Source organism: Trifolium pratense, linkage group LG5, assembly GCF_020283565.1.
Source record: "Trifolium pratense cultivar HEN17-A07 linkage group LG5, ARS_RC_1.1, whole genome shotgun sequence".
NCBI lineage: Eukaryota > Viridiplantae > Streptophyta > Magnoliopsida > Fabales > Fabaceae > Trifolium > Trifolium pratense.
Window position 1 is genome coordinate 21,094,016 of NC_060063.1, and position 21,004 is coordinate 21,115,019.

General features: G+C 34.0%; 1 protein-coding gene across 22 annotated transcripts; it reads left to right on the forward strand.

The window, feature by feature from the left end:
• The first annotated feature begins 10,802 nt into the window (after positions 1-10,802).
• On the forward strand, positions 10,803-19,404 carry LOC123883976 (serine/threonine-protein kinase STY46-like). 22 transcript variants are annotated; one of them, XR_006800604.1, is made up of 12 exons: positions 10,811-11,270; positions 11,818-11,932; positions 15,168-15,351; positions 15,446-15,565; positions 15,920-15,977; positions 16,236-16,346; positions 16,693-16,743; positions 17,875-17,998; positions 18,091-18,216; positions 18,503-18,577; positions 18,712-18,887; positions 19,103-19,404. XR_006800604.1 is itself a non-coding variant. In XM_045932941.1 (6 exons), exons 1-6 carry the CDS (start codon positions 10,931-10,933, stop codon positions 16,931-16,933), a joined length of 516 nt encoding a protein of 171 aa, XP_045788897.1. In that variant the 5' UTR covers positions 10,814-10,930; the 3' UTR covers positions 16,934-17,073. The 22 variants fall into 22 exon arrangements, 4 of the variants coding, with proteins under 4 accessions (XP_045788897.1, XP_045788898.1, XP_045788899.1 ...); XR_006800602.1 differs by having other exon boundaries at positions 10,813-11,270; positions 16,216-16,346; positions 18,109-18,216; XR_006800599.1 differs by having other exon boundaries at positions 10,814-11,270; positions 18,109-18,216.
• Positions 19,405-21,004: the final 1,600 nt, after the last annotated feature.

Here is a 21,004-nt window from a genome sequence, read left to right on the forward strand (position 1 = left end):
TTATTTTCCAAAGGAATTATATTTTTGGAAAATATATTTTTGCGTTTCAAAAATATAACTATTGTTTTCAAAAATATATCACAGCTGCCGCAATTCTAGAAGCCCTAATTTTGTCTTGAAGCCCAAGTCATTCTACTACTATAAATACGAAGGCAAGCATATGGTTTCAAGTATCTAAAATCGTGTATTACAAAGCGTGTGTTTTTAGGGATTTTAGAGTGTTAATTGTGAGCCTTTGTTGTGTCTCATTGATGCAAGCTTAGGACTTGAGTTTATTGAGTTGTAAGTGTGAACTTCTCCTAAGCTTTGAAGTACGGAGATTGTTCTATTGTGTTGTGTGGTTTACTCGCAAGCTTTAAAGCAAGAGTGAATCCTAGTTTCTTAGGAGTGTGTCTCCACCTGTTGTGATTGTTGAATTGAATAACAACGCTGTCTGTGTTGTTAAGGTGGGAATTGGGACGGGGTCTCATATCTAGGAGTTCCTAGGTAGAAGTGTCATTGGGTAGTGATTAAGTGAGAAGTTGTAAACGGGTGAGTTTAGCTTCGAAGTAATACTGCTGATAGTGGACTTCATTCCTGGATTGGTATCCCCTAGAGTAGGCTTTAGGCTGAACTGGGTTAACAACTCTCGTGTGTTATTTACTTTACTATTTGTATTGTTTTATGTTATTTGCTCTGTTTATAGACAAGTGTTGGCGCACCGGTAACAACATCTGTCTACAACAGACAAGTGTTGATACACCTTGATCAACACCTGTCCACTGTGTGCCAGGAATTTCAATTGGTATCAGAGCAGGCACCCTGTTCTGAATTTTAGGGTGAGCTCCAGGGAAACTTTTTCTGGCAAGGATGGACAAAGAAGGAGGGTTTGTTACCAGACCACCTCTTCTGGTTGGTGCTTCAAACTATGACTATTGGAAGTCCCGCATGATGGCCTTTCTAAAACAAATTGATAGCAAGACATGGAAGGCAGTTCTGAGAGGGTGGACTCCACCTGTGAAGATGGATAAAGATGGTAAACCAACTCTTGAGTTGAAATCTGCTGAAGAATGGTCCAAAGAAGAGGTTGAGCTTGCTCTTGCAAACTCAAAAGCATTATATGCACTATATAATGGTGTTGACAAGCACATATTCAGACTCATCAAAAAGTGTGTCTCTGCTAAAGAAGCTTGGACAATTCTTGAGACTGTTCATGAAGGTACCTCTAAAGTAAAGCTGTCAAAGCTACAACTCCTAACAACTAAGTTTGAGAATATTAGAATGAATGATGATGAAACCATTCAGGATTTTCACATGACCATACTTGATTTTGACAATCAATTTGATGCCTTGGGTGAAAAGATACCTGAAGAAAAGCTGGTAAGAAAAATGTTCAGGTCTCTACCTAAGAAGTTTGACATAAAAGTCACAGCTATAGAAGAAGCAAAGGATATCACAGATATGAAGCTAGATGAACTGGTTGGTTCACTACAAACCTATGAGGTAGCTACAAATGAAAAGATGGATAAGAAAAACAAAAGCATTGCTTTTGTTTCCAATGCTGAGGAAGAAGATCAACTGAGTGACACAGAGTCTGAACACAGCATCTCTGATGCAATGGTTCTTTTGGGAAAACAATTTAATAAGGTGCTAAAGAGAATGGACAAACGCTCTAAGACAGGTGCAGCTGACATTGGTCGCAACACTTACAGGAATTTCAGAAAACCTGTAACAGATGAGAAATCAGCTCCAAATAAAGGTGTTCAATGCCATGAATGTGAGGGGTTTGGTCACATTAGAAGTGAATGTGGGGCCTTCTGCGTTGTGGGCTTGAATCTTACGCGTGCTCGACACAACATTGCGCATGCTCGACATGCCCATTTGTGTGCTCGACGGATTGGGCCTTTAGGTCCAGTCCAGAACAATACTTTTAAGATTCCTAAAATTCAAAACATCAATGGTCTGATGATACTAAACATCTACGTTGAGAGTTTGATATCACCTTTTTCTCAACATTAGGATGTAGATGTTGTGCTATGTGACCTTGAGCTAGAGACTCAACTTTAATATACTTCATCCATTCCTTTTTATAAACAACAATTAGATAAAAAACATACATACCAAGGATTTTTTTTTATTATTAAAAACTCTAAAACTTTATAGTACATTATTGCAAAACTAACCTTGGTGAATGTATAGGGAATATGTTTAGTATTTAATGCATAACCTTGGAAAAAAGTATCATTGATACAATTTAATAAGAGTAAAATTGTAATTGTTTATAGATTGTTGCTTATAAAAAGGAATAAATTTTTTCCTCTAATTGTTACTTATAACAAAGAATGGAGGGAGTATATATGTTAATTTATTATGATCTTGTTATTTATATATATTTATTGAATATGAAATAAAGAACTTTGGGATGCTAGTTTTGTAAATTTAAATTAGCATTGCATATTTATTTGTTGGAGAATGTTAACTTGTGTCCTTAATGCACATGTTAAGAAGATAAATATAGAAACAATTATTAAACTTGTGGTGCATTCATTTCATCTAAGCATTAAATTCTTTGTATCATTAAATGTTATGTTTCTATTTTTAGGTAGTTTAACATGTGCCCTTAGCGCACAAATTAACATGACCCTTTTATTTGTTTACTTAAGTTGTTATACTGGTTTTGAATCCAAAACACATTAAAATTTAGGAAGAGTTAATTAAAAATATGTGTAGTTAGTTGTTGGTGTTATTTGTGATTGACATGCATGTAGTATCTAAAACACATGAAAATTTAGAGAGAGTGAATTAAAAAATGAAAAATGTTATTTAAACATCAAATTTTAAACAAAAATACAACACTTTACCACTTTTTAATTATTTTAATACTTTTTGCATGTTTCGAAAACTGTGCATAGAAAGAGGTATTATATGTTGTCGTATTTTTGTCTTATGTATTGATGTTTATATAACATAGTTCTTAAAAAATACATGTGGAGTTAGTTGTTGGTGTCATTCCATTAGTGATATTTTTTCTTGTTGATTTGGATTTTTTTAATTTAATATTTAACACAATATTTAACCCATCATGTCCATTTTAAGACAAAAATCCAATTAGATAATTCATCAATTAGTGCTTAATAACAATAAATTATAATTTATATTAAAAATAATTTCTAATAATTGATTATTGTAAATCTATAATTTGACAAAAAGACTCGCACGTACACTTTTAAATATGGATAAATAGTGAAGTTGATTTGAAAAAGTTCGATCCCCCTTATAATATCCTTTCTCCCAACTAAGTTATACTATGAGACCACGATGATGAAAATTTTACTAATTATAAGAAAAGCAATTGTATTGTATATATTGATTTGATACAAATTAAGTTACAAAGATTCAACTAAATAGAGATACAAAAGGAGAAGGAATTAAGAGCTACTAATGACTAATAAAAATACAGCTTGCAAAAGATATGTACAACAAGCAAACAATCATATCCAATTAAAACAAATTATATGCTATTAATCCAAATACCAAGTCAATAGCTAATTGACGGTTAACACTCCCCCTCAAGATGGGGTGTGTAAGTTGGTTAAGCCCATCTTGCTCTTTAGAAGCATAAATTGATCTTTTCCCAAGGGCTTAGTGAGCAAATCAGCAATTTGGTTGGCAGAGCTGACTTTTACAGTAGTAATAAGACCGGATGAAATCTTTTCACGAACAACATGACAGTCAATTTCTATGTGTTTAGTCCGTTCATGATATACCGGATTTGATGCAATGTGGAGAGCAGATTGATTGTCACAAAACAGCGGTATTGACGTAGGTGGGGGAAGACCAATATCTTTCAAAAGATAGGAGAGCCAAGTAATTTCACAAGTTGCATTGGCCATTGCTCTATATTCTGCTTCAGCAGATGAACGAGAGACCACACTCTGCTTCTTTGTCTTCCAAGATATTATGCTAGGACCCAAAAAAATGCAGTAACCGGTAGTGGAGCGTCGAGTGGTTGGACAGCTAGCCCAATCTGAATCACAATAGCCTTGCAGAGAAAGATTAGAATCGGAAGCAAAGAAAAGACCTTGACCCGGGGTGGATTTGAGGTAGCGAATGAGACGAGTAGCAGCAACCATGTGTGGTTGACGAGGAGCATGCATGAATTGACTCAAAATGTTGACAGAGTAGGCAATATCTGGACGTGTTACTGTGAGATAAATAAGACGACCCACAAGGCGACGATAAGGCGCATGATCATTTAAAATAGTACCTTCAAATGGAGATAATTTTAGATTTTGTTCCATGGGAAAGTCTGCAGGTTTGGTAGCGGTAAGACCACAATCAGATATAATATCAAGAGTATATTGCCGTTGTGATAAAAAAATACCCTTTTTTGATTTGGCAACTTCAATACCCAAAAAATATTTCAAACGACCCAAGTCTTTGATTTTGAAGTGCTTGTGTAAAAGATTCTTAACCATGCTCATGAGATGAAGATCAGAACCTGTTAGAACAATGTCATCAACATAAAGGAGCAAAAAAACAGAACCAGATTCACGGTGCAGACAAAAAAGTGAGGGGTCAGCTGTACTATGTGTGAAACCAAATTCAATAAGAACCTTTGAAAATTTGGAATACCAGTTTCGTGATGCCTGCTTAAGACCATAGAGAGACTTATGTAACTTACATACAAGAGGCTCCCCCTGACGTCTAAATCCTGGTGGTAGTTGCATATATACATCTTCATGCAAATCACCGTGTAAGAATGCATTATTAACGTCAAGTTGATGAAGAGGCCAATTTTTTGCAGCAGCAACTGAGAGAAGAACTCGAACTGTTACAAGTTTTGCAACAGGAGCAAAAGTATCAAAATAATCAACCCCTTCAACTTGAGTATATCCTTTAGCAACTAATCGTGCTTTATATCTTTCAATGCTTCCATCAGATTTACGTTTATTTTTAAAACCCAACGACAACCAATCGGTTTCTTACCAGGTGGTGGAGAAACTAAAGACCATGTTCTGTTTTCACACAAGGCATCAATCTCAGATTGCATTGCATTGCGCCACTCCGAAAAATTCTTAGCCTCAGTGTATGATTTAGGTTCAGACTCAGTAGTAATTGAAGAAAGAAAAGAACGATAAGAAGTAGAAAATTTATGAGAAGATAAAAAATTACAAAGATGATAAGGATTACCAGGATTAGAATTTGAAGAAGATGCCTGTGATGAGGGGAGGGAGCAATCATAGTCATTGAGATAGCTGGGTGGTCTTCGTGGTCGGGTGGAGTGTTTGGTCACTGTTGAGGGAGGTTGAGGTGGTACTAGTTCAAGATTGGAAGAGGATGGTTCGAGTTGTAGATTTAGATTAAGCGAGTCAGTTTGTGGTGCGGTGTGTATAGTGGAAAAGGGGGGTTCATTTGGTGGAGGGGGTTGTGGTGGCTTATCTGGGGGAAAAGGATATAAAAATGAAGAAGATTCCTCAGTGGGTGGCAGTGGCAAGACTAAGGCAGGTTTTTGAGCATTAAGCATCTTATATGGGAAAATATGTTCATGAAAAGTAACATCTCTCGTTACATATATTTTTTTTGAAAATAAATCAAGTATTTTGTAACCTTTTTGACCATGGGGATATCCTAAGAAAACTCCTGGAGAAGCACGATTATCAAATTTGTGTGATATTTGTGTGTTGCGACCATATACTAAACAACCAAAAACCCGAAGATGAGACAAATTTGGTTTCTTTTTAAATAATATTTCATGAGGTGTTTTACCTTTTAGAACATTTGTAGGTAGACGGTTGATTAAATAAGTAGCTGTTAATACAAAATCACCCCAAAAATCTAATGGTAAATTGGATTGAAAATGCATGGCACGTGCAACGTTTAGTAAATGTCTATGTTTACGCTCGACAACACCATTTTGTTGTGGAGTATAAGCACAACTTGATTGTTGCAATACTCCCAAATCTTTGAAAAAATTATTGGTGTGGGAGTTAAAAAATTCACGTGCATTATCAGATTGAATTTTTTGAATATGTGTTTGAAATTGTTTCTCAATCATTTTAAAAAAACGGGGAATTAGTGTGTTGACTTCACTTTTGTGATTCATAAGAAAAACCCAAGTGCTTCTAGAAAAATCATCAACCACAGTAAGAAAAAATTTTGCACCAGAAGAATGAGCATTATTATAGGGTCCCCAAACATCAAAATGTACTAACTCAAAACACTTAATAGTAGTAATACTACTCCTTGAAAATTGTAATCGAGTTTGTTTTGCTAAAGGACAAACAATACATGAACATTTATTTGAAAACTTAATGCTAGAATCAATATTATTGAATTTGGAAGATAGGGTGGGGGCTGGATGTCCTAAGCGCCAATGCCACAAATCAAAATGCGATCCAAAAGAAACAGCAGATGAAAATGTTGTAGGATAATGGTCCATGAGATAAAGGCCCCCATGTTGCTCACCCATCACAGAAATCTTCTTCGTCATCTGGTCCTGTAATAAACATGAAGTGGAAGTAAAAATGACATGAGAGTTAGTATCACAAGACAATTTGCTAATGGATAAGAGATTAAATTTAAATGATGGAACATGTAGAACATGTGGGATTAAAAGACCAGATTTCAAATAAATAGAACCAATATGATGTACGGGAACAAGTTTATCATCAGGTAATTTAACAAAAGAGGAGACTTTGGTATATGAATGGAAAAAAGAAAGATCAGATACCATATGATGAGTTGCACTAGAATCTAAAATCCAAAGAGAAGAAGAGGGTTTAAAAGATGCAAAACAATGAAAAGAGGTACCTGCAAAATTTGCTAGAGGTTGATCATTACCAGTCTTATGAAGAAGAGAAAGTAATTGGTTGATCTGAGTCTGAGATAAATTAACCGGAGGCTGAGATTCCGAAGATGAAGCAACAGCAGCAACTGTGGGATGATTGTGTGAAACAGCAGGTCTAGAGCCTCGACCACCACGAGAGGAAGTCCCACGACGATTTTTGTTTGGTCCAAGATTATGTTTCCACCAAGATGGGTACCCAATTTTTTCATAGCAGCGACTGTCGGAATGTCCTTCTATATCACAATGAGAACAATAATAAATTGGTTTTTTGTTTCCATCGCGAGAAATATTGGTATTTTGGGCAGCCATAGCAGATTGTTCCAATGTAATGGAACGGGAATCAGATAGTGAACGTTGACGCTCTTCTTGTAAAAAAAGAGAGTAGGCTTTTGGCACGGAAGGAAGAGGGTCCATTAGGAGAATTTGACTTCTAACAGATGCAAAGGAATCATTCAAGCCCTGTAAAAAATCCATGAGATGCTCAGTAGCATAAATATCATTGAAATTAGGAATGACACCACAAACACAAGCAGGAACCGTGCGATATGAATCAAGTTCATCGCGGTAGGCCTTCAATTGTGTGTAATAAGCAGCAACAGAATTGGTTCCTTGAGAGAGGTTTGAAATAGCGCGTCTTATTTCAAAAATACGAGGAGCATTTTTTTGATTGAAACGAGTGAGGAGATCGAGCCATATATCACGTGCACTTTTGATCCAAAGAATGGAGTTTGCAATGGTTGGAATGGTTGAATGAACAAGCCAAGATTGAACCATGCTATTGCAGCGAATCCAATTAGAAAAATCGGGACTGTTTGGTTCTGGTTTTGCGATGGAGCCATCAATAAAACCAAGTTTATTTTTTGCTTCCAAAGCCATAGTCATGGCACGATTCCAAGTAGGATAATTGTCTCCATCAAGTAGTTGTGTGACTAGTATTTGGCCTGGTTGATCAGATGAATGAAGAAAATATGGAGAATTTTGGTTAGGTATGTTTATGGCAGCCATCAGTAATGAGATAGGATTGACCGAAGGTAGGCTGATACCATATAAGAAAAGCAATTGTATTGTATATATTGATTTGATACAAATTAAGTTACAAAGATTCAACTAAATAGAGATACAAAAGGAGAAGGAATTAAGAGCTACTAATGACTAATAAAAATACAGCTTGCAAAAGATATGTACAACAAGCAAACAATCATATCCAATTAAAACAAATTATATGCTATTAATCCAAATACCAAGTCAATAGCTAATTGACAGTTAACACTAATAATGAATGTTTAATATAAATGATATATTAACATAATTTTAAATTATTTTAAATATATCATTATTATTTAAGTATTATATTTAAAATATTATACACATGAATAAACTTAGGAAGATGCCCTAAAGACACATGATAAAATAACTTAATATAGAGATATTCTCTTCAAAATTTGTGCATTTAATTTTTTAAAACTCAAATTGCTACACTTTTCAATGGAATAATTCTACTTTTAGGTTTATGTTAACATGACCCATAAACTTATTACAACTAAAATGGTTAATGAGCTTCGAGCCGAATCGTTCGGGAGAACTTGAATTCGATTCCTGATGGAAATAATATTTGACCAGACTTTACTTACCTGCGCCTGAACTTTGGATTACGGAAGCCCAAAGGAAACATTTGAAAAATCTAAATTCACCTCGAAATTCGAAGTTGAATTTGTTAGTTATAAATAACTTGACTCTATCAAAAGACTGAAATACTTTTGGACAAATGGAATATTTTAAGGGAAATGCTAAATAGTGCCCCCGCGCGGGCATTGGTTAAACATATTAAAATAGAATTTATGTCTCGAAATACGTACATTCAATACCTTAAAAGTATAAAAAGTTGTATTTTTAATATTAATTTTATTTATTATTTTCTTTTTTGGTATGCTTAAAAGTGCCCCCGAGATACCGTTTAGCATGACATATTTTAGTTATTGTGAATTAATATTTCAGTAGAGTACCCTTATATCTTAGGACAGAGAGTACGTTTTTTTAAAAAAAAATATAAAACGGGGATATACATTTTATAAGTAAAGAAATGAATGGTTAATATAAATAGTACACGCGGATCAACATTTTACAAATAAAAAATAAATATTTAATATTAGTTAAAAGTAAAGGGTTAAATATGTTTATAGTCCCTACATTTTGGTGGATTTCTAAAAATAGTCCCTACATTTTGTAATTATATTTTTAGTAATTCATGTTTTTGTTGTTTTCAATATTGGTACATAATGTGAAATTTTAGTTGATTGAATAGACAAAAAATGTCATATAAATACCACACAGATTAATTTAAATGTTTACTCTTTGAGCGTTCACGTCATTAGATAAGTATGTGTGATATCTATATATCATTTTTCGTTTATTCGGTCTACCAAAATTTCACAGTATTGATCAATGTTGGAAACAGAAAAAACTTGAAGGCATACAAATATAATTAAAAAAAAATGTAAGGATTTTATTTTTAGAAATCCGCCAAAATATATGGATTAAAAACATATAGGCAAATTACACACACCTTGAGGTTTAGCTAAATGTCAACCACCTCCCCTCTAGTTTTTAAATGATCAATAACCTCCCTGTTAGAATATAGAAAATATTATATTATTTGTTGAGAAAATATCTCTATGATTTGGTTTGTTTATTCTTAGCCCTATAATAAAGGGATTTAGTTTAGATTTAAGTTTATTCACTTGGTTATAAATACCAAGGTAGTCATACTATTTTATTCATGTAAATAGTAATGTAAATATTGTAATTAGGGTTATTGACAATTATCAATAATATTTTATTGTTCCTTATTATTTTCTCCTATTCTTTCACCTAAATTCCTCAAATTTCAACATGGTATCAGAGCCATGGTATCCACCTTGAAACATAATTCCGCTGCAATTTCTCCCGAGAATAATTAATTCTTGGTTATTCTTCACTTTACCTTTTTTATCCTTTTTTCATATAAACCCTAGCCGTCATTAGAACTTATTTTTATTTTGTTCCACACCTTTGTGGTTCTTGTTTACCCCTTTGCTTTCTTTTCTAACCCTTATTGATATGTTACTTAACACATGCAGTCACATGCCAATTTTCCATGAATCCTTTACCTTTAACCACCGTTTTTTCCCAAGATTGATCATCAGTCTCTCTTGATCTTGTTTTGGTGGCCTAATTACCTGTTTTGTGATACCTTAATCTGCGGGCATACCCCGTTTGTGATCCCTTAATCCGCGGGCATACCCCGTTTGTGATCCCTTAATTTGCGGGCATACCCCGTTTGTTATCCCTTAATCCGCGGGCATACCCCGTTTGTGATCCCTTAATCCGCGGGCATACCCCGTTTGTGATCCCTTAATCCGCGGGCATACCCCGTTTGTGATACCTTAATCCGCGGGCATACCCCGTTTGTTTTCCCTTAATCCGCGGGCATACCCCGTTTGTTTTCCCTTAATCCGCGGGCATACCCCGTTTGTGATACGTTAATCCGCGGGCATACCCCGTTTGTGATACTTTAATCTGCGGACATTTTTACTTAATTTGATATGGATTCATCTCTTCGGTCGCTGCTTTACTACTTCTTTGATTGCTGCTCTTTATGGCTTGCTATCAATGGATTTAATTTATTTTTAGGGTTAATTTTGTAACAAGCTTAAAGCTTAGTAAGCTTTAGCTTGAGGGGGAGTGTTAGAATATAGAAAATATTATATTATTTGTTGAGAAAATATCTCTATGATTTGGTTTGTTTATTCTTAGCCCTATAATAAAGGGATTTAGTTTAGATTTAAGTTTATTCACTTGGTTATAAATACCAAGGTAGTCATACTATTTTATTCATGTAAATAGTAATGTAAATATTGTAATTAGGGTTATTGACATCATTATCAATAATATTTTATTGTTCCTTATTATTTTCTCCTATTCTTTCACCTAAATTCCTCAAATTTCAACACTCCCTTATTTTGTTTTCTCTTGACAGGGACCACCCTTTTCTATTATCGCCGTCTGTGGCTTGCTGATAAGAAAAACTACCTTCATCTTCATCACTCAGAAGGCTACAATCTCATGGAAAAAAATAAAGCCACACCTCCATTTCGAGAAGAAATTGTGACTTCCTATTTCTCCATGTTGCTGTTTTTTTTCCTTTCCTTTAATTTTTCCTTTTTTTTCTTCTTTCTTATCCTTAATTACGAGAGGAGCATGTGGGATTTACTATGAAATTTCAGACTTGCCGTGTTCACTTCAATCAACTTTACCTTCACTTCTTATTGAGCAGAAACAACACATGCAACATCTATCCTTTACATAGCTACCACACATCTAATTATGAACGTGCATATGAATTAATCCTTTAAATCTCATTGGTGGTGTATCAGTATAACAACATCTATCCCTTTTCCTTTTGGTATCTTCCAAAATCATCCATATAAACAAAATTAAATAGAGTTTGGCGAGTATTTTAGAATTTTTATGTTAATTGTAATTGTGTTAGTTTGAATAGGAAGAGAGCTTCCCAAGTCTGACGGTGAGAGGCTGTTTGAATATTTTATATTTTTTTCTTTCTTTTCAAATGGTGATTAAACAGAGTTAGTGTAGAGGGGAGGTTAGTGTTTTTGCAAAAATAGAGGGGAGGTGTGTGTTATTTAGGGAGGTTAGTGTAATTTGCCCAAAACATATTTAAGCCAAAAGTAAAAACTAATCCAACATAATCAATTAACACTGATTTTTGTTGTTCTCTATAAACTGTGTGCATGCAATAGAGTATTGAATTTTGATAATTGGCATTGTTGATTTTTGTGATTCCATTTAGTTGATGATTTAGTATTGTTGATTAGGTTTACGAGTTTTATTTGTGTTTTCCTTTTAAATTTTTGTTTTATTTGAATCAATTTTTTTAAAATATTTTTGGTTTTGAGTTTTGGAGAGAGATTTGAGGGTATTCTGTAATGCAGGTATGCGTTAGATGTGAATGTGGAAAGAGCGGAAGATGTTCATATGCATAAGAGATTACTACATTTAGCACATGATCCTGCTAATAGGCCTCAAATTGAAATTCGCTTAGTTCAGGTGACTTGACCCTTGCAGTGTTCTGTTCTTCATGCTATTAATTCAAATCTTTGTAGTTTTCATTTCTTAGTGCTTTTGTGTGGCTCAGCCTATGAAGCACGGGTACATACACGAACATTGACACATCAACACCAATAATAATTTGAGAAAATGATATAACTCATTGTAATCATATGTGTCGGACACCGGGACCAAGACACGCCTAATCCCGTGGAGTATCCGTGCTTCATGGATGCGGCATTGTTGTTTTGCTGTGTTTTATTGACAAGTGGTTCATTTCATTCTTGGTGTAGGGTTTACCATTTTAAATGTATATCTTCCAATTTGGGATTGCCTGTTATACCTGTATGCTTTAACAAACTGAAAAAGATCAAGCACAATTTATATTTACACTGTACATGCTGGAGCACTCTAATCAGCATGCCTTGAATTTTTTATTACCTCCTTGACTGAAGAAATATAGCACATTTTGAATTTCAACTTGTTTTCTTATATCATTGTTGCGATGATTCATTTGAGCCACTTTTAGTATACTAGCTTTGTAGTTGAGGAAAATCTCTTACAGGTTTCTTTTGTTGATGTGTCATCAGTATGTCTGTGAATATTTTCTTTCACAAGATCAAACTGCATTTGTCTGGTTGAATCGTCTCTTTTTAAGTAATCAGATATTTTTCTTACTTTCTGAATTGTAAAGATTATGGCTTTCCACAAGATGGGACCGACATTTGTCGATATGCCACGGTCTGTTTACTAAGATCATCATAGATTATTAATGCGTGCATTCCAAAAAAACGATTCTATATGCAGACGTGAAAGCTCTATCGATAGAAGCATTCATTCTAGCCCTGGTGTGAGTGCCAATTGAATGGTGTTATAAATCATGGAATCGAAGGGATAAAGATCATAGATGTCGGCAAGATAGAGTGCATAAGAGTATTCATGAGGAAGATACTCATAGAAATTCATGTTGAATGAATATAGATTGATAAAAGAATGAGTAAAATGTACAATGAAGTAGCTTATTTATAGAACAATTTGGAGTAACTAACTCCCTAACTAACTTTCTAACCTCCTAACTAACTTGGTAACCTATCGACTAACTCTAGTTGATTAACTAACTATCTATATTCTTAACAGCCTCCCTCAAACTCAACATTGGGAAAATTACCAATTTGAGTTTGAATTACAAAGCTAAATCCAAACAAAGAAACAAAGCATTGAATTTTTGGCTTGTAATACATTCCTCGAAACCATAGACTCCAAGCAAGCAACATAAAATCTGCACAACTAGCCTCATAACACCTTCCATAGTCTGCAACAAGTGACCTTCCAATTGGACTGAAACCTTTAAACAAACACCAGAACCAACTCTTGCAAAAAAAGAACAATGGCGAAAACTCAAACAACTTGTTAAAACCAAGGTAATCACACAACCATTTCTAGAATGAAGATCCAAAATTTGAAAATCACAGTCAATTATCATGCCAGTAATTACTTCCATGGGAGACTCCACTTCAATACCTTTTGTGCAAAATAACCTTGTCTATACCAAATTGCATTGTATTCAACGAATTTTAATAGAGGACCTTTACCAAGTATCTTATGAGCATTACAATTTCCAAACTCCATGAATAAACCAAATGTAACAATTCTTATTTAATTGATTTTCACATAAGCAAGAACACAAGCAATGTCAGCAAATAACCAAGTAACAAAATCTGATCCTTCTCTAATGTGAAAACCAACTAATCCAAAACTGAACAAATGTGCAGAATTGACTTCTATATTGTAATAGCCTCCCTCAAACTCATAGTAACAGAATTTTTAGTATGAGTTTGGAAAACAAAGGACCAAACAGAAGGCAAGAACAGCGGTTATTTCAACATCCACAATTATGCAGAACTGACTTCTAATATATCACTGACATAGGAAAGTTCCACCGGGATCGAAAGGGAAGAGTGAGATTGAATCGAAAATTGACATAATAGAGAGCATAGTAGCAGAACTGGAAATCACTGACATAATTCCACCGGGATCAAAATCGACGATGCACTCATCATGTAGTTCGAAAAGCCAAACCTGGTTGTTGATTGTTGTGCTACTGATTTGTTGTTTCTGTTTTCCGACGTAGAACCAAGAAGCGAAAGGCCTTATGGCGGCAACGCCGTAAACAGATCCATAGCATAGCGGAACTCTACCTTTGATAAGATTCTCCGACCTCTTGATTTCTGCAGAAACACCAAACTCAGATTTGCATTCGTTCAATCCTTTGATTGCTTCAGAAACCACAATTTCAGAATCAAGATTCTTCGATTTCTCGTCGTCTTCCGAAGCTGCAAACGCAGATTTATTGTTGCAACTTGAAGCAACAAGAACACATGCAATTTCCCCGATCTTGATGGTGAATCCATCAATTGTTGGCTTGATTGGAGTGATTGAAGCGAATTGAACGGCGGAAAAATCTGAATTCCTAAAACTGCCAAAACAAATGTGATTGCAGATTGTTGAAGATTGAGCTTCTGGTGCAGAAACCTCCATAGCTACATCATGAGAAAGAGCTTCATCTTCATCAATGGCTGAATCGAAATCGGCAGCGGAATCTTCATCTTCATCCCTTGGGTATCGCTCTGATACCATGTTATAAATCATGGAATCGAATGGATAAAGATCATAGATGTCGGCAAGATAGAGTGCATAAGAGTATTCATGAGGAAGATACTCATAGAAATTCATGTTGAATGAATATAGATTGATAAAAGAATGAGTAAAATGTACAATGAAGTAGCTTATTTATAGAACAATTTGGAGTAACTAACTCCCTAACTAACTTTCTAACCTCCTAACTAACTTGGTAACCTATCGACTAACTCTAGTTGATTAACTAACTATCTATATTCTTAACAAATGGCAATGGCATGGATGAGTGAACTCGATGCGACACCGGTCTGGCCCGCACCTACATGGACTTCAAATTTACCTCATTGCGAGCCAAAAACCTATATTCCCGCTCATGCTTACTATAACAATTCCCTTGCTTGCTAGATTTGTCTAAAAGAAGAAAAGATGCACTTCTTGATAGATTGGATAGCCTGAAAGATGGTAGAGGATAAGACTTCTAACTCTTTAACCTCGCCCAATATGCTGCTTCTGTACCAACGCCTGCTTCCTCCTCTAAGCAAGCATTTTCTCTGTTCCATGTGGACAATATCATTTTGGCATTGGAATTTTGGTGCAGCTTCATTCCTCATCTGATGAAAACACAGCTGAATCTTTCCAACCATATGCACCTGGGGAAGATTCTGTTCAGAGTTCTTCAAAGTACTCAAGCGGATAGGGGTATCATTTTCTCACTTATCATCACTTCATAAAAAGTAAACTTTTTGGGTGCTCTTATCATAAAGCTCAAGTAATAGCTGTGTGTAAGTAAAGCACCACCAATTATTCTAGTTAATTGGGCTCAATGGCTTTAATATGCAATTCTGATTCTATTTTCTCTCTTTTATTTGTCGGTAGAATACTTCCACCTCCTGCTTTTGGTTCTTCTCCTAATCTTGAAGCACTGGCTCTTGAAGAAAATGATTCTGTTGACTTAGAAGAGGAGCGATCTGTGCATGCCAGTGTACAATATACACGGTGAAATTTCTGATGCAAGCTTTTTTTAGGCCTAGACCTGGAAAATATATCTGAAAAATGACCTAGAATCTAGATTATACATCCTTTTCTTTTCACGTGGGGGTGGATCTGAATATTTAACTCAGATCTTCTATAACCCTACTACCCTAGTACTTTTCAATTATATTAATAAATATCTCTTTGGCATTCTAGAGGTTGAGATACTGATAATTATTATACCCAAGATATGTCTATCTATAAGCTTGTATGATGGGTAGAAATATTATACCTCAGATGATTTATGAAATTTTTGTTCTGGTGTTTCGGATGCTTTGTAAAAAAAATATCAAACATCTGTCACTGAAAATGATGTAGGCCCATCCATGCATGAAATCACCTTCTCAACAGATGACAAACCAAAGCTTCTCAGCCGGTATGTGATAGCTTTCCTTATCAAAATATTATGGCTTATTTATTCCTAAACAAGTAGCACAAATTTGGAGTTCATCAGTTTTGGTTCATATATTATTGAAATTCATGATTGATGGTTGAGACAACATTTGACTCGGCTGGGACAGGCATTCAACCCTAACCTACACACAATCACCCTACTTATGTAAACTTAATTAGGACTAACTTTGAACCTTGTGTGATAAATGAGAGCATCTCAGAGGTGTGGTTGCTTCTGCAGTTAACTGCTTTGCTTGCTGAGGTTGGACTAAACATCCAAGAGGCACATGCTTTTTCCACAACTGACGGTTACTCGTTAGACGTGTTTGTTGTTGAAGGATGGCCCTATGAGGTATGTTGATAATCATTTTGTTATCTTTACCAGTTTGTTGGGATGGATACATATTGGAATAAAAGTGAGCAGTTCCTTTCAAAATTTAATGCCATTGACCTTATATTTATCTTGAAATACATAATATTAGAATTCATATTCATTTAAACCATGTTACAGCTACCATATTTCAGTTCATAAGCACCGGCTTATCAACCATACCTACTCGAATCTGCTTTTATTGTATTCTAGAATACTTTGTTATGTCACTGTTTGCCATCAGTTTCATGCTCTTAATATTGTTCAAGTATTTTGAAAAGGCTTAGCTGATGGGGCTTTTTTTTTTTATTATTTGGTTTGATAACAGGAAACAGAGAAGCTCAAAGAAACTTTGGAAAAAGAAGTCTTGAAGATTGAGGTAAGTCTGGCCATTTTCTCTATTTCTAGATGGCAGCTATATAGTAAATTTGACAAAATTTGGTAATTGAATTCTTATCGACCACTTTCAGAGACATGAGAGGTCCAGTCAGCAATCAATATCATCTGTTGATGAACGTGATCATAATAATTCTGAATTTTTTATTCGAAAACTTAAATTATATATATAACATTTTAACATTTTTAAAGATCAGATAAGTCTTACAGTGTGAATCCTTGATTCCAAATCAAGAAATTTTTGGATAGACAATAAAAATTATATTATTCGATTGGAGTCCACCACCAATACGTAGATCTTGATTGTGGATATGAAAGAAAATCAATTTCATTTATAATATCATTTCCTACTCTTACTACAAATCAATTTCCTAAGTTTTTTTTTTTGAAATTACTTCATTTCTTATAAACTTAGTATCTTTTATAAACTTAGTATCTATCAAAGGAAACATAATATGAAATAGAAGAGAATCTATTCTCTTTCTCTGTCGTTTTTTTTTAATTATCTTGGAGATTTTGTAATGCTTACTCTAAAACTATTTGTTTACACGATAGTGATATTCTTTGTTTCTCTTTTTATCTTCGAATTCCTATCTAACGACCCAGGACGTAATCCTGGACGTGAAGAATAATAAAATCTTTTTTGTTTTCCTTACTTATCCTGGATTTTGAACTCTTTTTTGTTTTTCTATCTATTTTACATCTTTAACTAGTAAAAACTAGTAAAAAAAAAAATGAAACAAACAGGGAAGAAAAACAAAAGAAAAAAATACCCAACCATCAATATAAAGGAAAGAGAGGGATTCGAACCCTCGGTACAAAAATTTGTACAACGGATTAGCAATCCGACGCTTTAGTCCACTCAGCCACCCAATTCAAAAAATAGAATTATTATGCTTATAATACATTGGATAAACAAAAAGAACAAAAAGTAGGGCTCAAAAAAAAAGCCTTCTATATATCTTATTTGATATTGATTGATATTCATTATGATATATTTTAGAAGGCTTTTTTTCTATTTTTTTTTTTTTTCATAATTCTATATTAACTAATAATATATAATATATTGAATAAATTAAATAAATATATAGAAGGATTTCATTTTTTTATCCAGAGTCCAGCTAGGTACTGGCATGCCTTTTCCATGAATCCCAGATACAGAAGATGTTTGGGAAATAGATCCTAAACATACATTTGAAATACGGAACTCAAGTTGCATCTGCGTCATACGGTGAACTGTAAGTACATAGCGATCTAGAATTATGCATTTGTGTTAGTTTCCCAGACGTTTTCTGTAAGCGCTGATGTAATTTCAATTTTAATTGACCAGTTCTTTAAATTAAATCAGATTTAAAGGTACATATTGTAGCCAGGAAGTAGCCATCAAAGTTCTCAAGGCTGAGCTTGTAAGTTCAGAAATGCAGAAAGAGTTTGCTCAGGAAGTCTTCATCATGAGGTATGTGTATTAAATTTGCTCATGATAGTATTTTGCATGTCAGAACCTTTAACAATGTCAAACAGTATGCTTATTAAGGAATTTGAGCTACAGGAACATATAATATCTGCATTCTTATCTAGTTTCTTGGTTCTAGTCATCATATGTTGAACTTTTAATGTAGCTGGCTTATTCACTAATTTCTTCTTTTTTTAGGAGGGAATTTTTTACAAAATTCAAATTGGTTTTAGTTGTGTTTTCATTTCTAAAAAGTATGCATATACAAACTTGCTGATGGAACTTGCAGAAAGGTTTGACGCAAGAATGTCGAGCAATTCATGGGAGCATGTACCAAGCCCCCACTCTTATGCATAGTTTACAGGTGAAATACAATATGAAGTATCATAATTGAATAGACGTGATCATAAATATTTAGCAATCGTCACATTATAAGCATATTTAGCAATCGTTATCCACATTATAATTTATAAGCATTGTTTTCTTTTAAAATGTCAGAGTTTATGTCTGGTGGAAGTGTGTAAGACTACCTACATAAGCAGAAAGGGTTTTTCAAATTTCATACCCTGCTCAAAGTGGCAATTAATGTTTCTAAAGGACGGAACCACTTGCACCAACATAATTCATAGAGACTTGAAGACTGCCATGCCAATCTTTTGATGGATGAAAACAGTGTATGTTTCCTCTAATTTTTATATATCGTCTGATCCAATACAATACTACTTAGTTTGATCTCTCTCTCTCTCTCTCTCTCTCTCTCTCTCTCTCTCTCACACACACACACACACACAGGACACAACATACCATATGTATGATATTATTATGGATAAACACAATGAATAACATAAATCAGGTTATAGAAGTGAAAGTTGTATGTGTTCCATCACAGGTTGTAAAGGTCGCTGATTTTGGGGTTGCTAGAGTGAAAACTCAATCCGGAGTTATGACAACAGAAACTGGGACATATCATTGGATCTTGCTGGCCTTTTCAAGCCCTGTTGTCTTTTGAGAATTGGTTGTTTTATTTTTAATAAAAGTTAAGTGATTATGTTTATTAAGTTGATGATTTTTATAGAGTTTTGTCCTTCTAGAAAAATACAATAAATGAAAATGTTGACATTACTCATGAGCCACTTAGGTTCCAGACATGTTCTCATATCGACTTTAGCAATAATCTTATCCTAATGCACAGTAAACATTGTTCTGAAGTGTTCAGTTTTTACTTTCTTTGTTATCTTTTTGCTGTTCAACTCAATCTCGCACACCTAAATTGACCCCTAATTATCAACATCTCGCGAGTTGTGAGATAAAATTGTATTTCTGCATATGGTGTGGGTTAAAAGATTACTGCAACATTATATTGTGAGATAAAATTATTTTTAGTGTATTATAACAAATTAATAATATAGATTGAATAAGAAGAATTTATCCTTCCAAAACCCTCCAATACAAAGGATTTTATATTATGAAGTAAATCAAACTCCCCAGAGCTCTCTATTCCTTCCACTTTTTCCTCTTTTTTTTTTTTTTTTTTTTTTTTTTTTTTTCCAAACCCTACCCTCCTAACTCCCAAACAGACCCTAATATTCTCACCCCTTTAACAACTCTTTGAGTCTTTGTAGAACATGAATGTAGCTAAACAAACCATTGAATCATGTTATATTATCTTCATCGTATATACAAAACTTCTAAGAATTTAGACATTTAAGTAAATGATTTAACAGTTGATATTTACTTATATTTTAAATTACACATTAATGTTAAAATAAATTGATGACATGAAGGATCAAATTGCTTTTGAATTGTATGAAAGTTTGTCGACTTGATCTATTGGTGACAACTTTCAATTAAATGATTGAATTGGCTGAATTTATATTCTATAGAAGTTTATTGAACACTAAAGTATGCTAATTTTGACACCTAAAGTGAAGGGCTTGTGACACAAGTGTATGTGCATGTGTGCACCGTATAGTACTAACACTGCATCACATCTAATCTAATATGATACCTTATTATTCGCATAAAACAGAGGGACGGGAAATAGATTGAGTTTTATAGGCTGCATTTGAAGAAAAAGAAAGCTCGAATCCAGTTGCCCATATGATTTGTTATGTACTAGATGTAATATTGCAAATTTGACCATGTCAGGAGGATGAAGGAGAGGGTTGCAAGGACAAATCAGGAGGATTTCTGTCCGTCCTCGGACGAGGTCATCACTAAGTTTTTGAACCCATGATGTGACCATTTCACTTTTTTTACATTGACATTGTACAGTTTTCTTCACATTATCTGATTGTTTTTTTATATTAGAATATTAGATAGATTAGATTAGATTAGATTTCTCATGATATAAGCATGTTTTTTTTTTTTGACGCTCATGATATAAGCATGTTGAAAATGACCAATTACACATTCCTTAGTTTTACTATGCCGTTTATTTTTATCTGTATCATGAATGCATAATGTAAAATCAATGATGCCTCTTTTCAGCTAAATGTTTCTAATGAGCATTCTTTTAAAATTTCGTCAATTTTTTAAATGAAATATTCTTTTTAGTTATTGCATGTCATATAACATGTAATGTAAGTAACTACGCAAGACTGTTTTAACAATAACAATGGTGCGGGTCAGGTACATGAAATAAGCTAACCGCATGGATCTTGAGGCTTGTAAATCACTAAATTCATAAATTGTAATCTTTGTTAACACATTCATGAAAGACGTGTTTGATTTGCGATTGTGTAAGCTTTAAAAAATTATTTTGTTTTGAAAAAATATTTAAAAGTTACTT

Excerpts from the sequence above, each read along its gene's own strand:
- LOC123883976 (XM_045932941.1), top strand. The coding sequence starts at position 10,931 with ATGGAAAAAAATAAAGCCACACCTCCATTTCGAGAAGAAATTGTGACT. Across the intron at positions 10,993-11,817 it reads GTGACTTCCTATTTCTCCAT|GTATGCGTTAGATGTGAATG; the intron begins GTTGCTGTTTTT and ends TCTGTAATGCAG. Across the intron at positions 16,744-16,834 it reads AAGAAGTCTTGAAGATTGAG|AGACATGAGAGGTCCAGTCA; the intron begins GTAAGTCTGGCC and ends GACCACTTTCAG.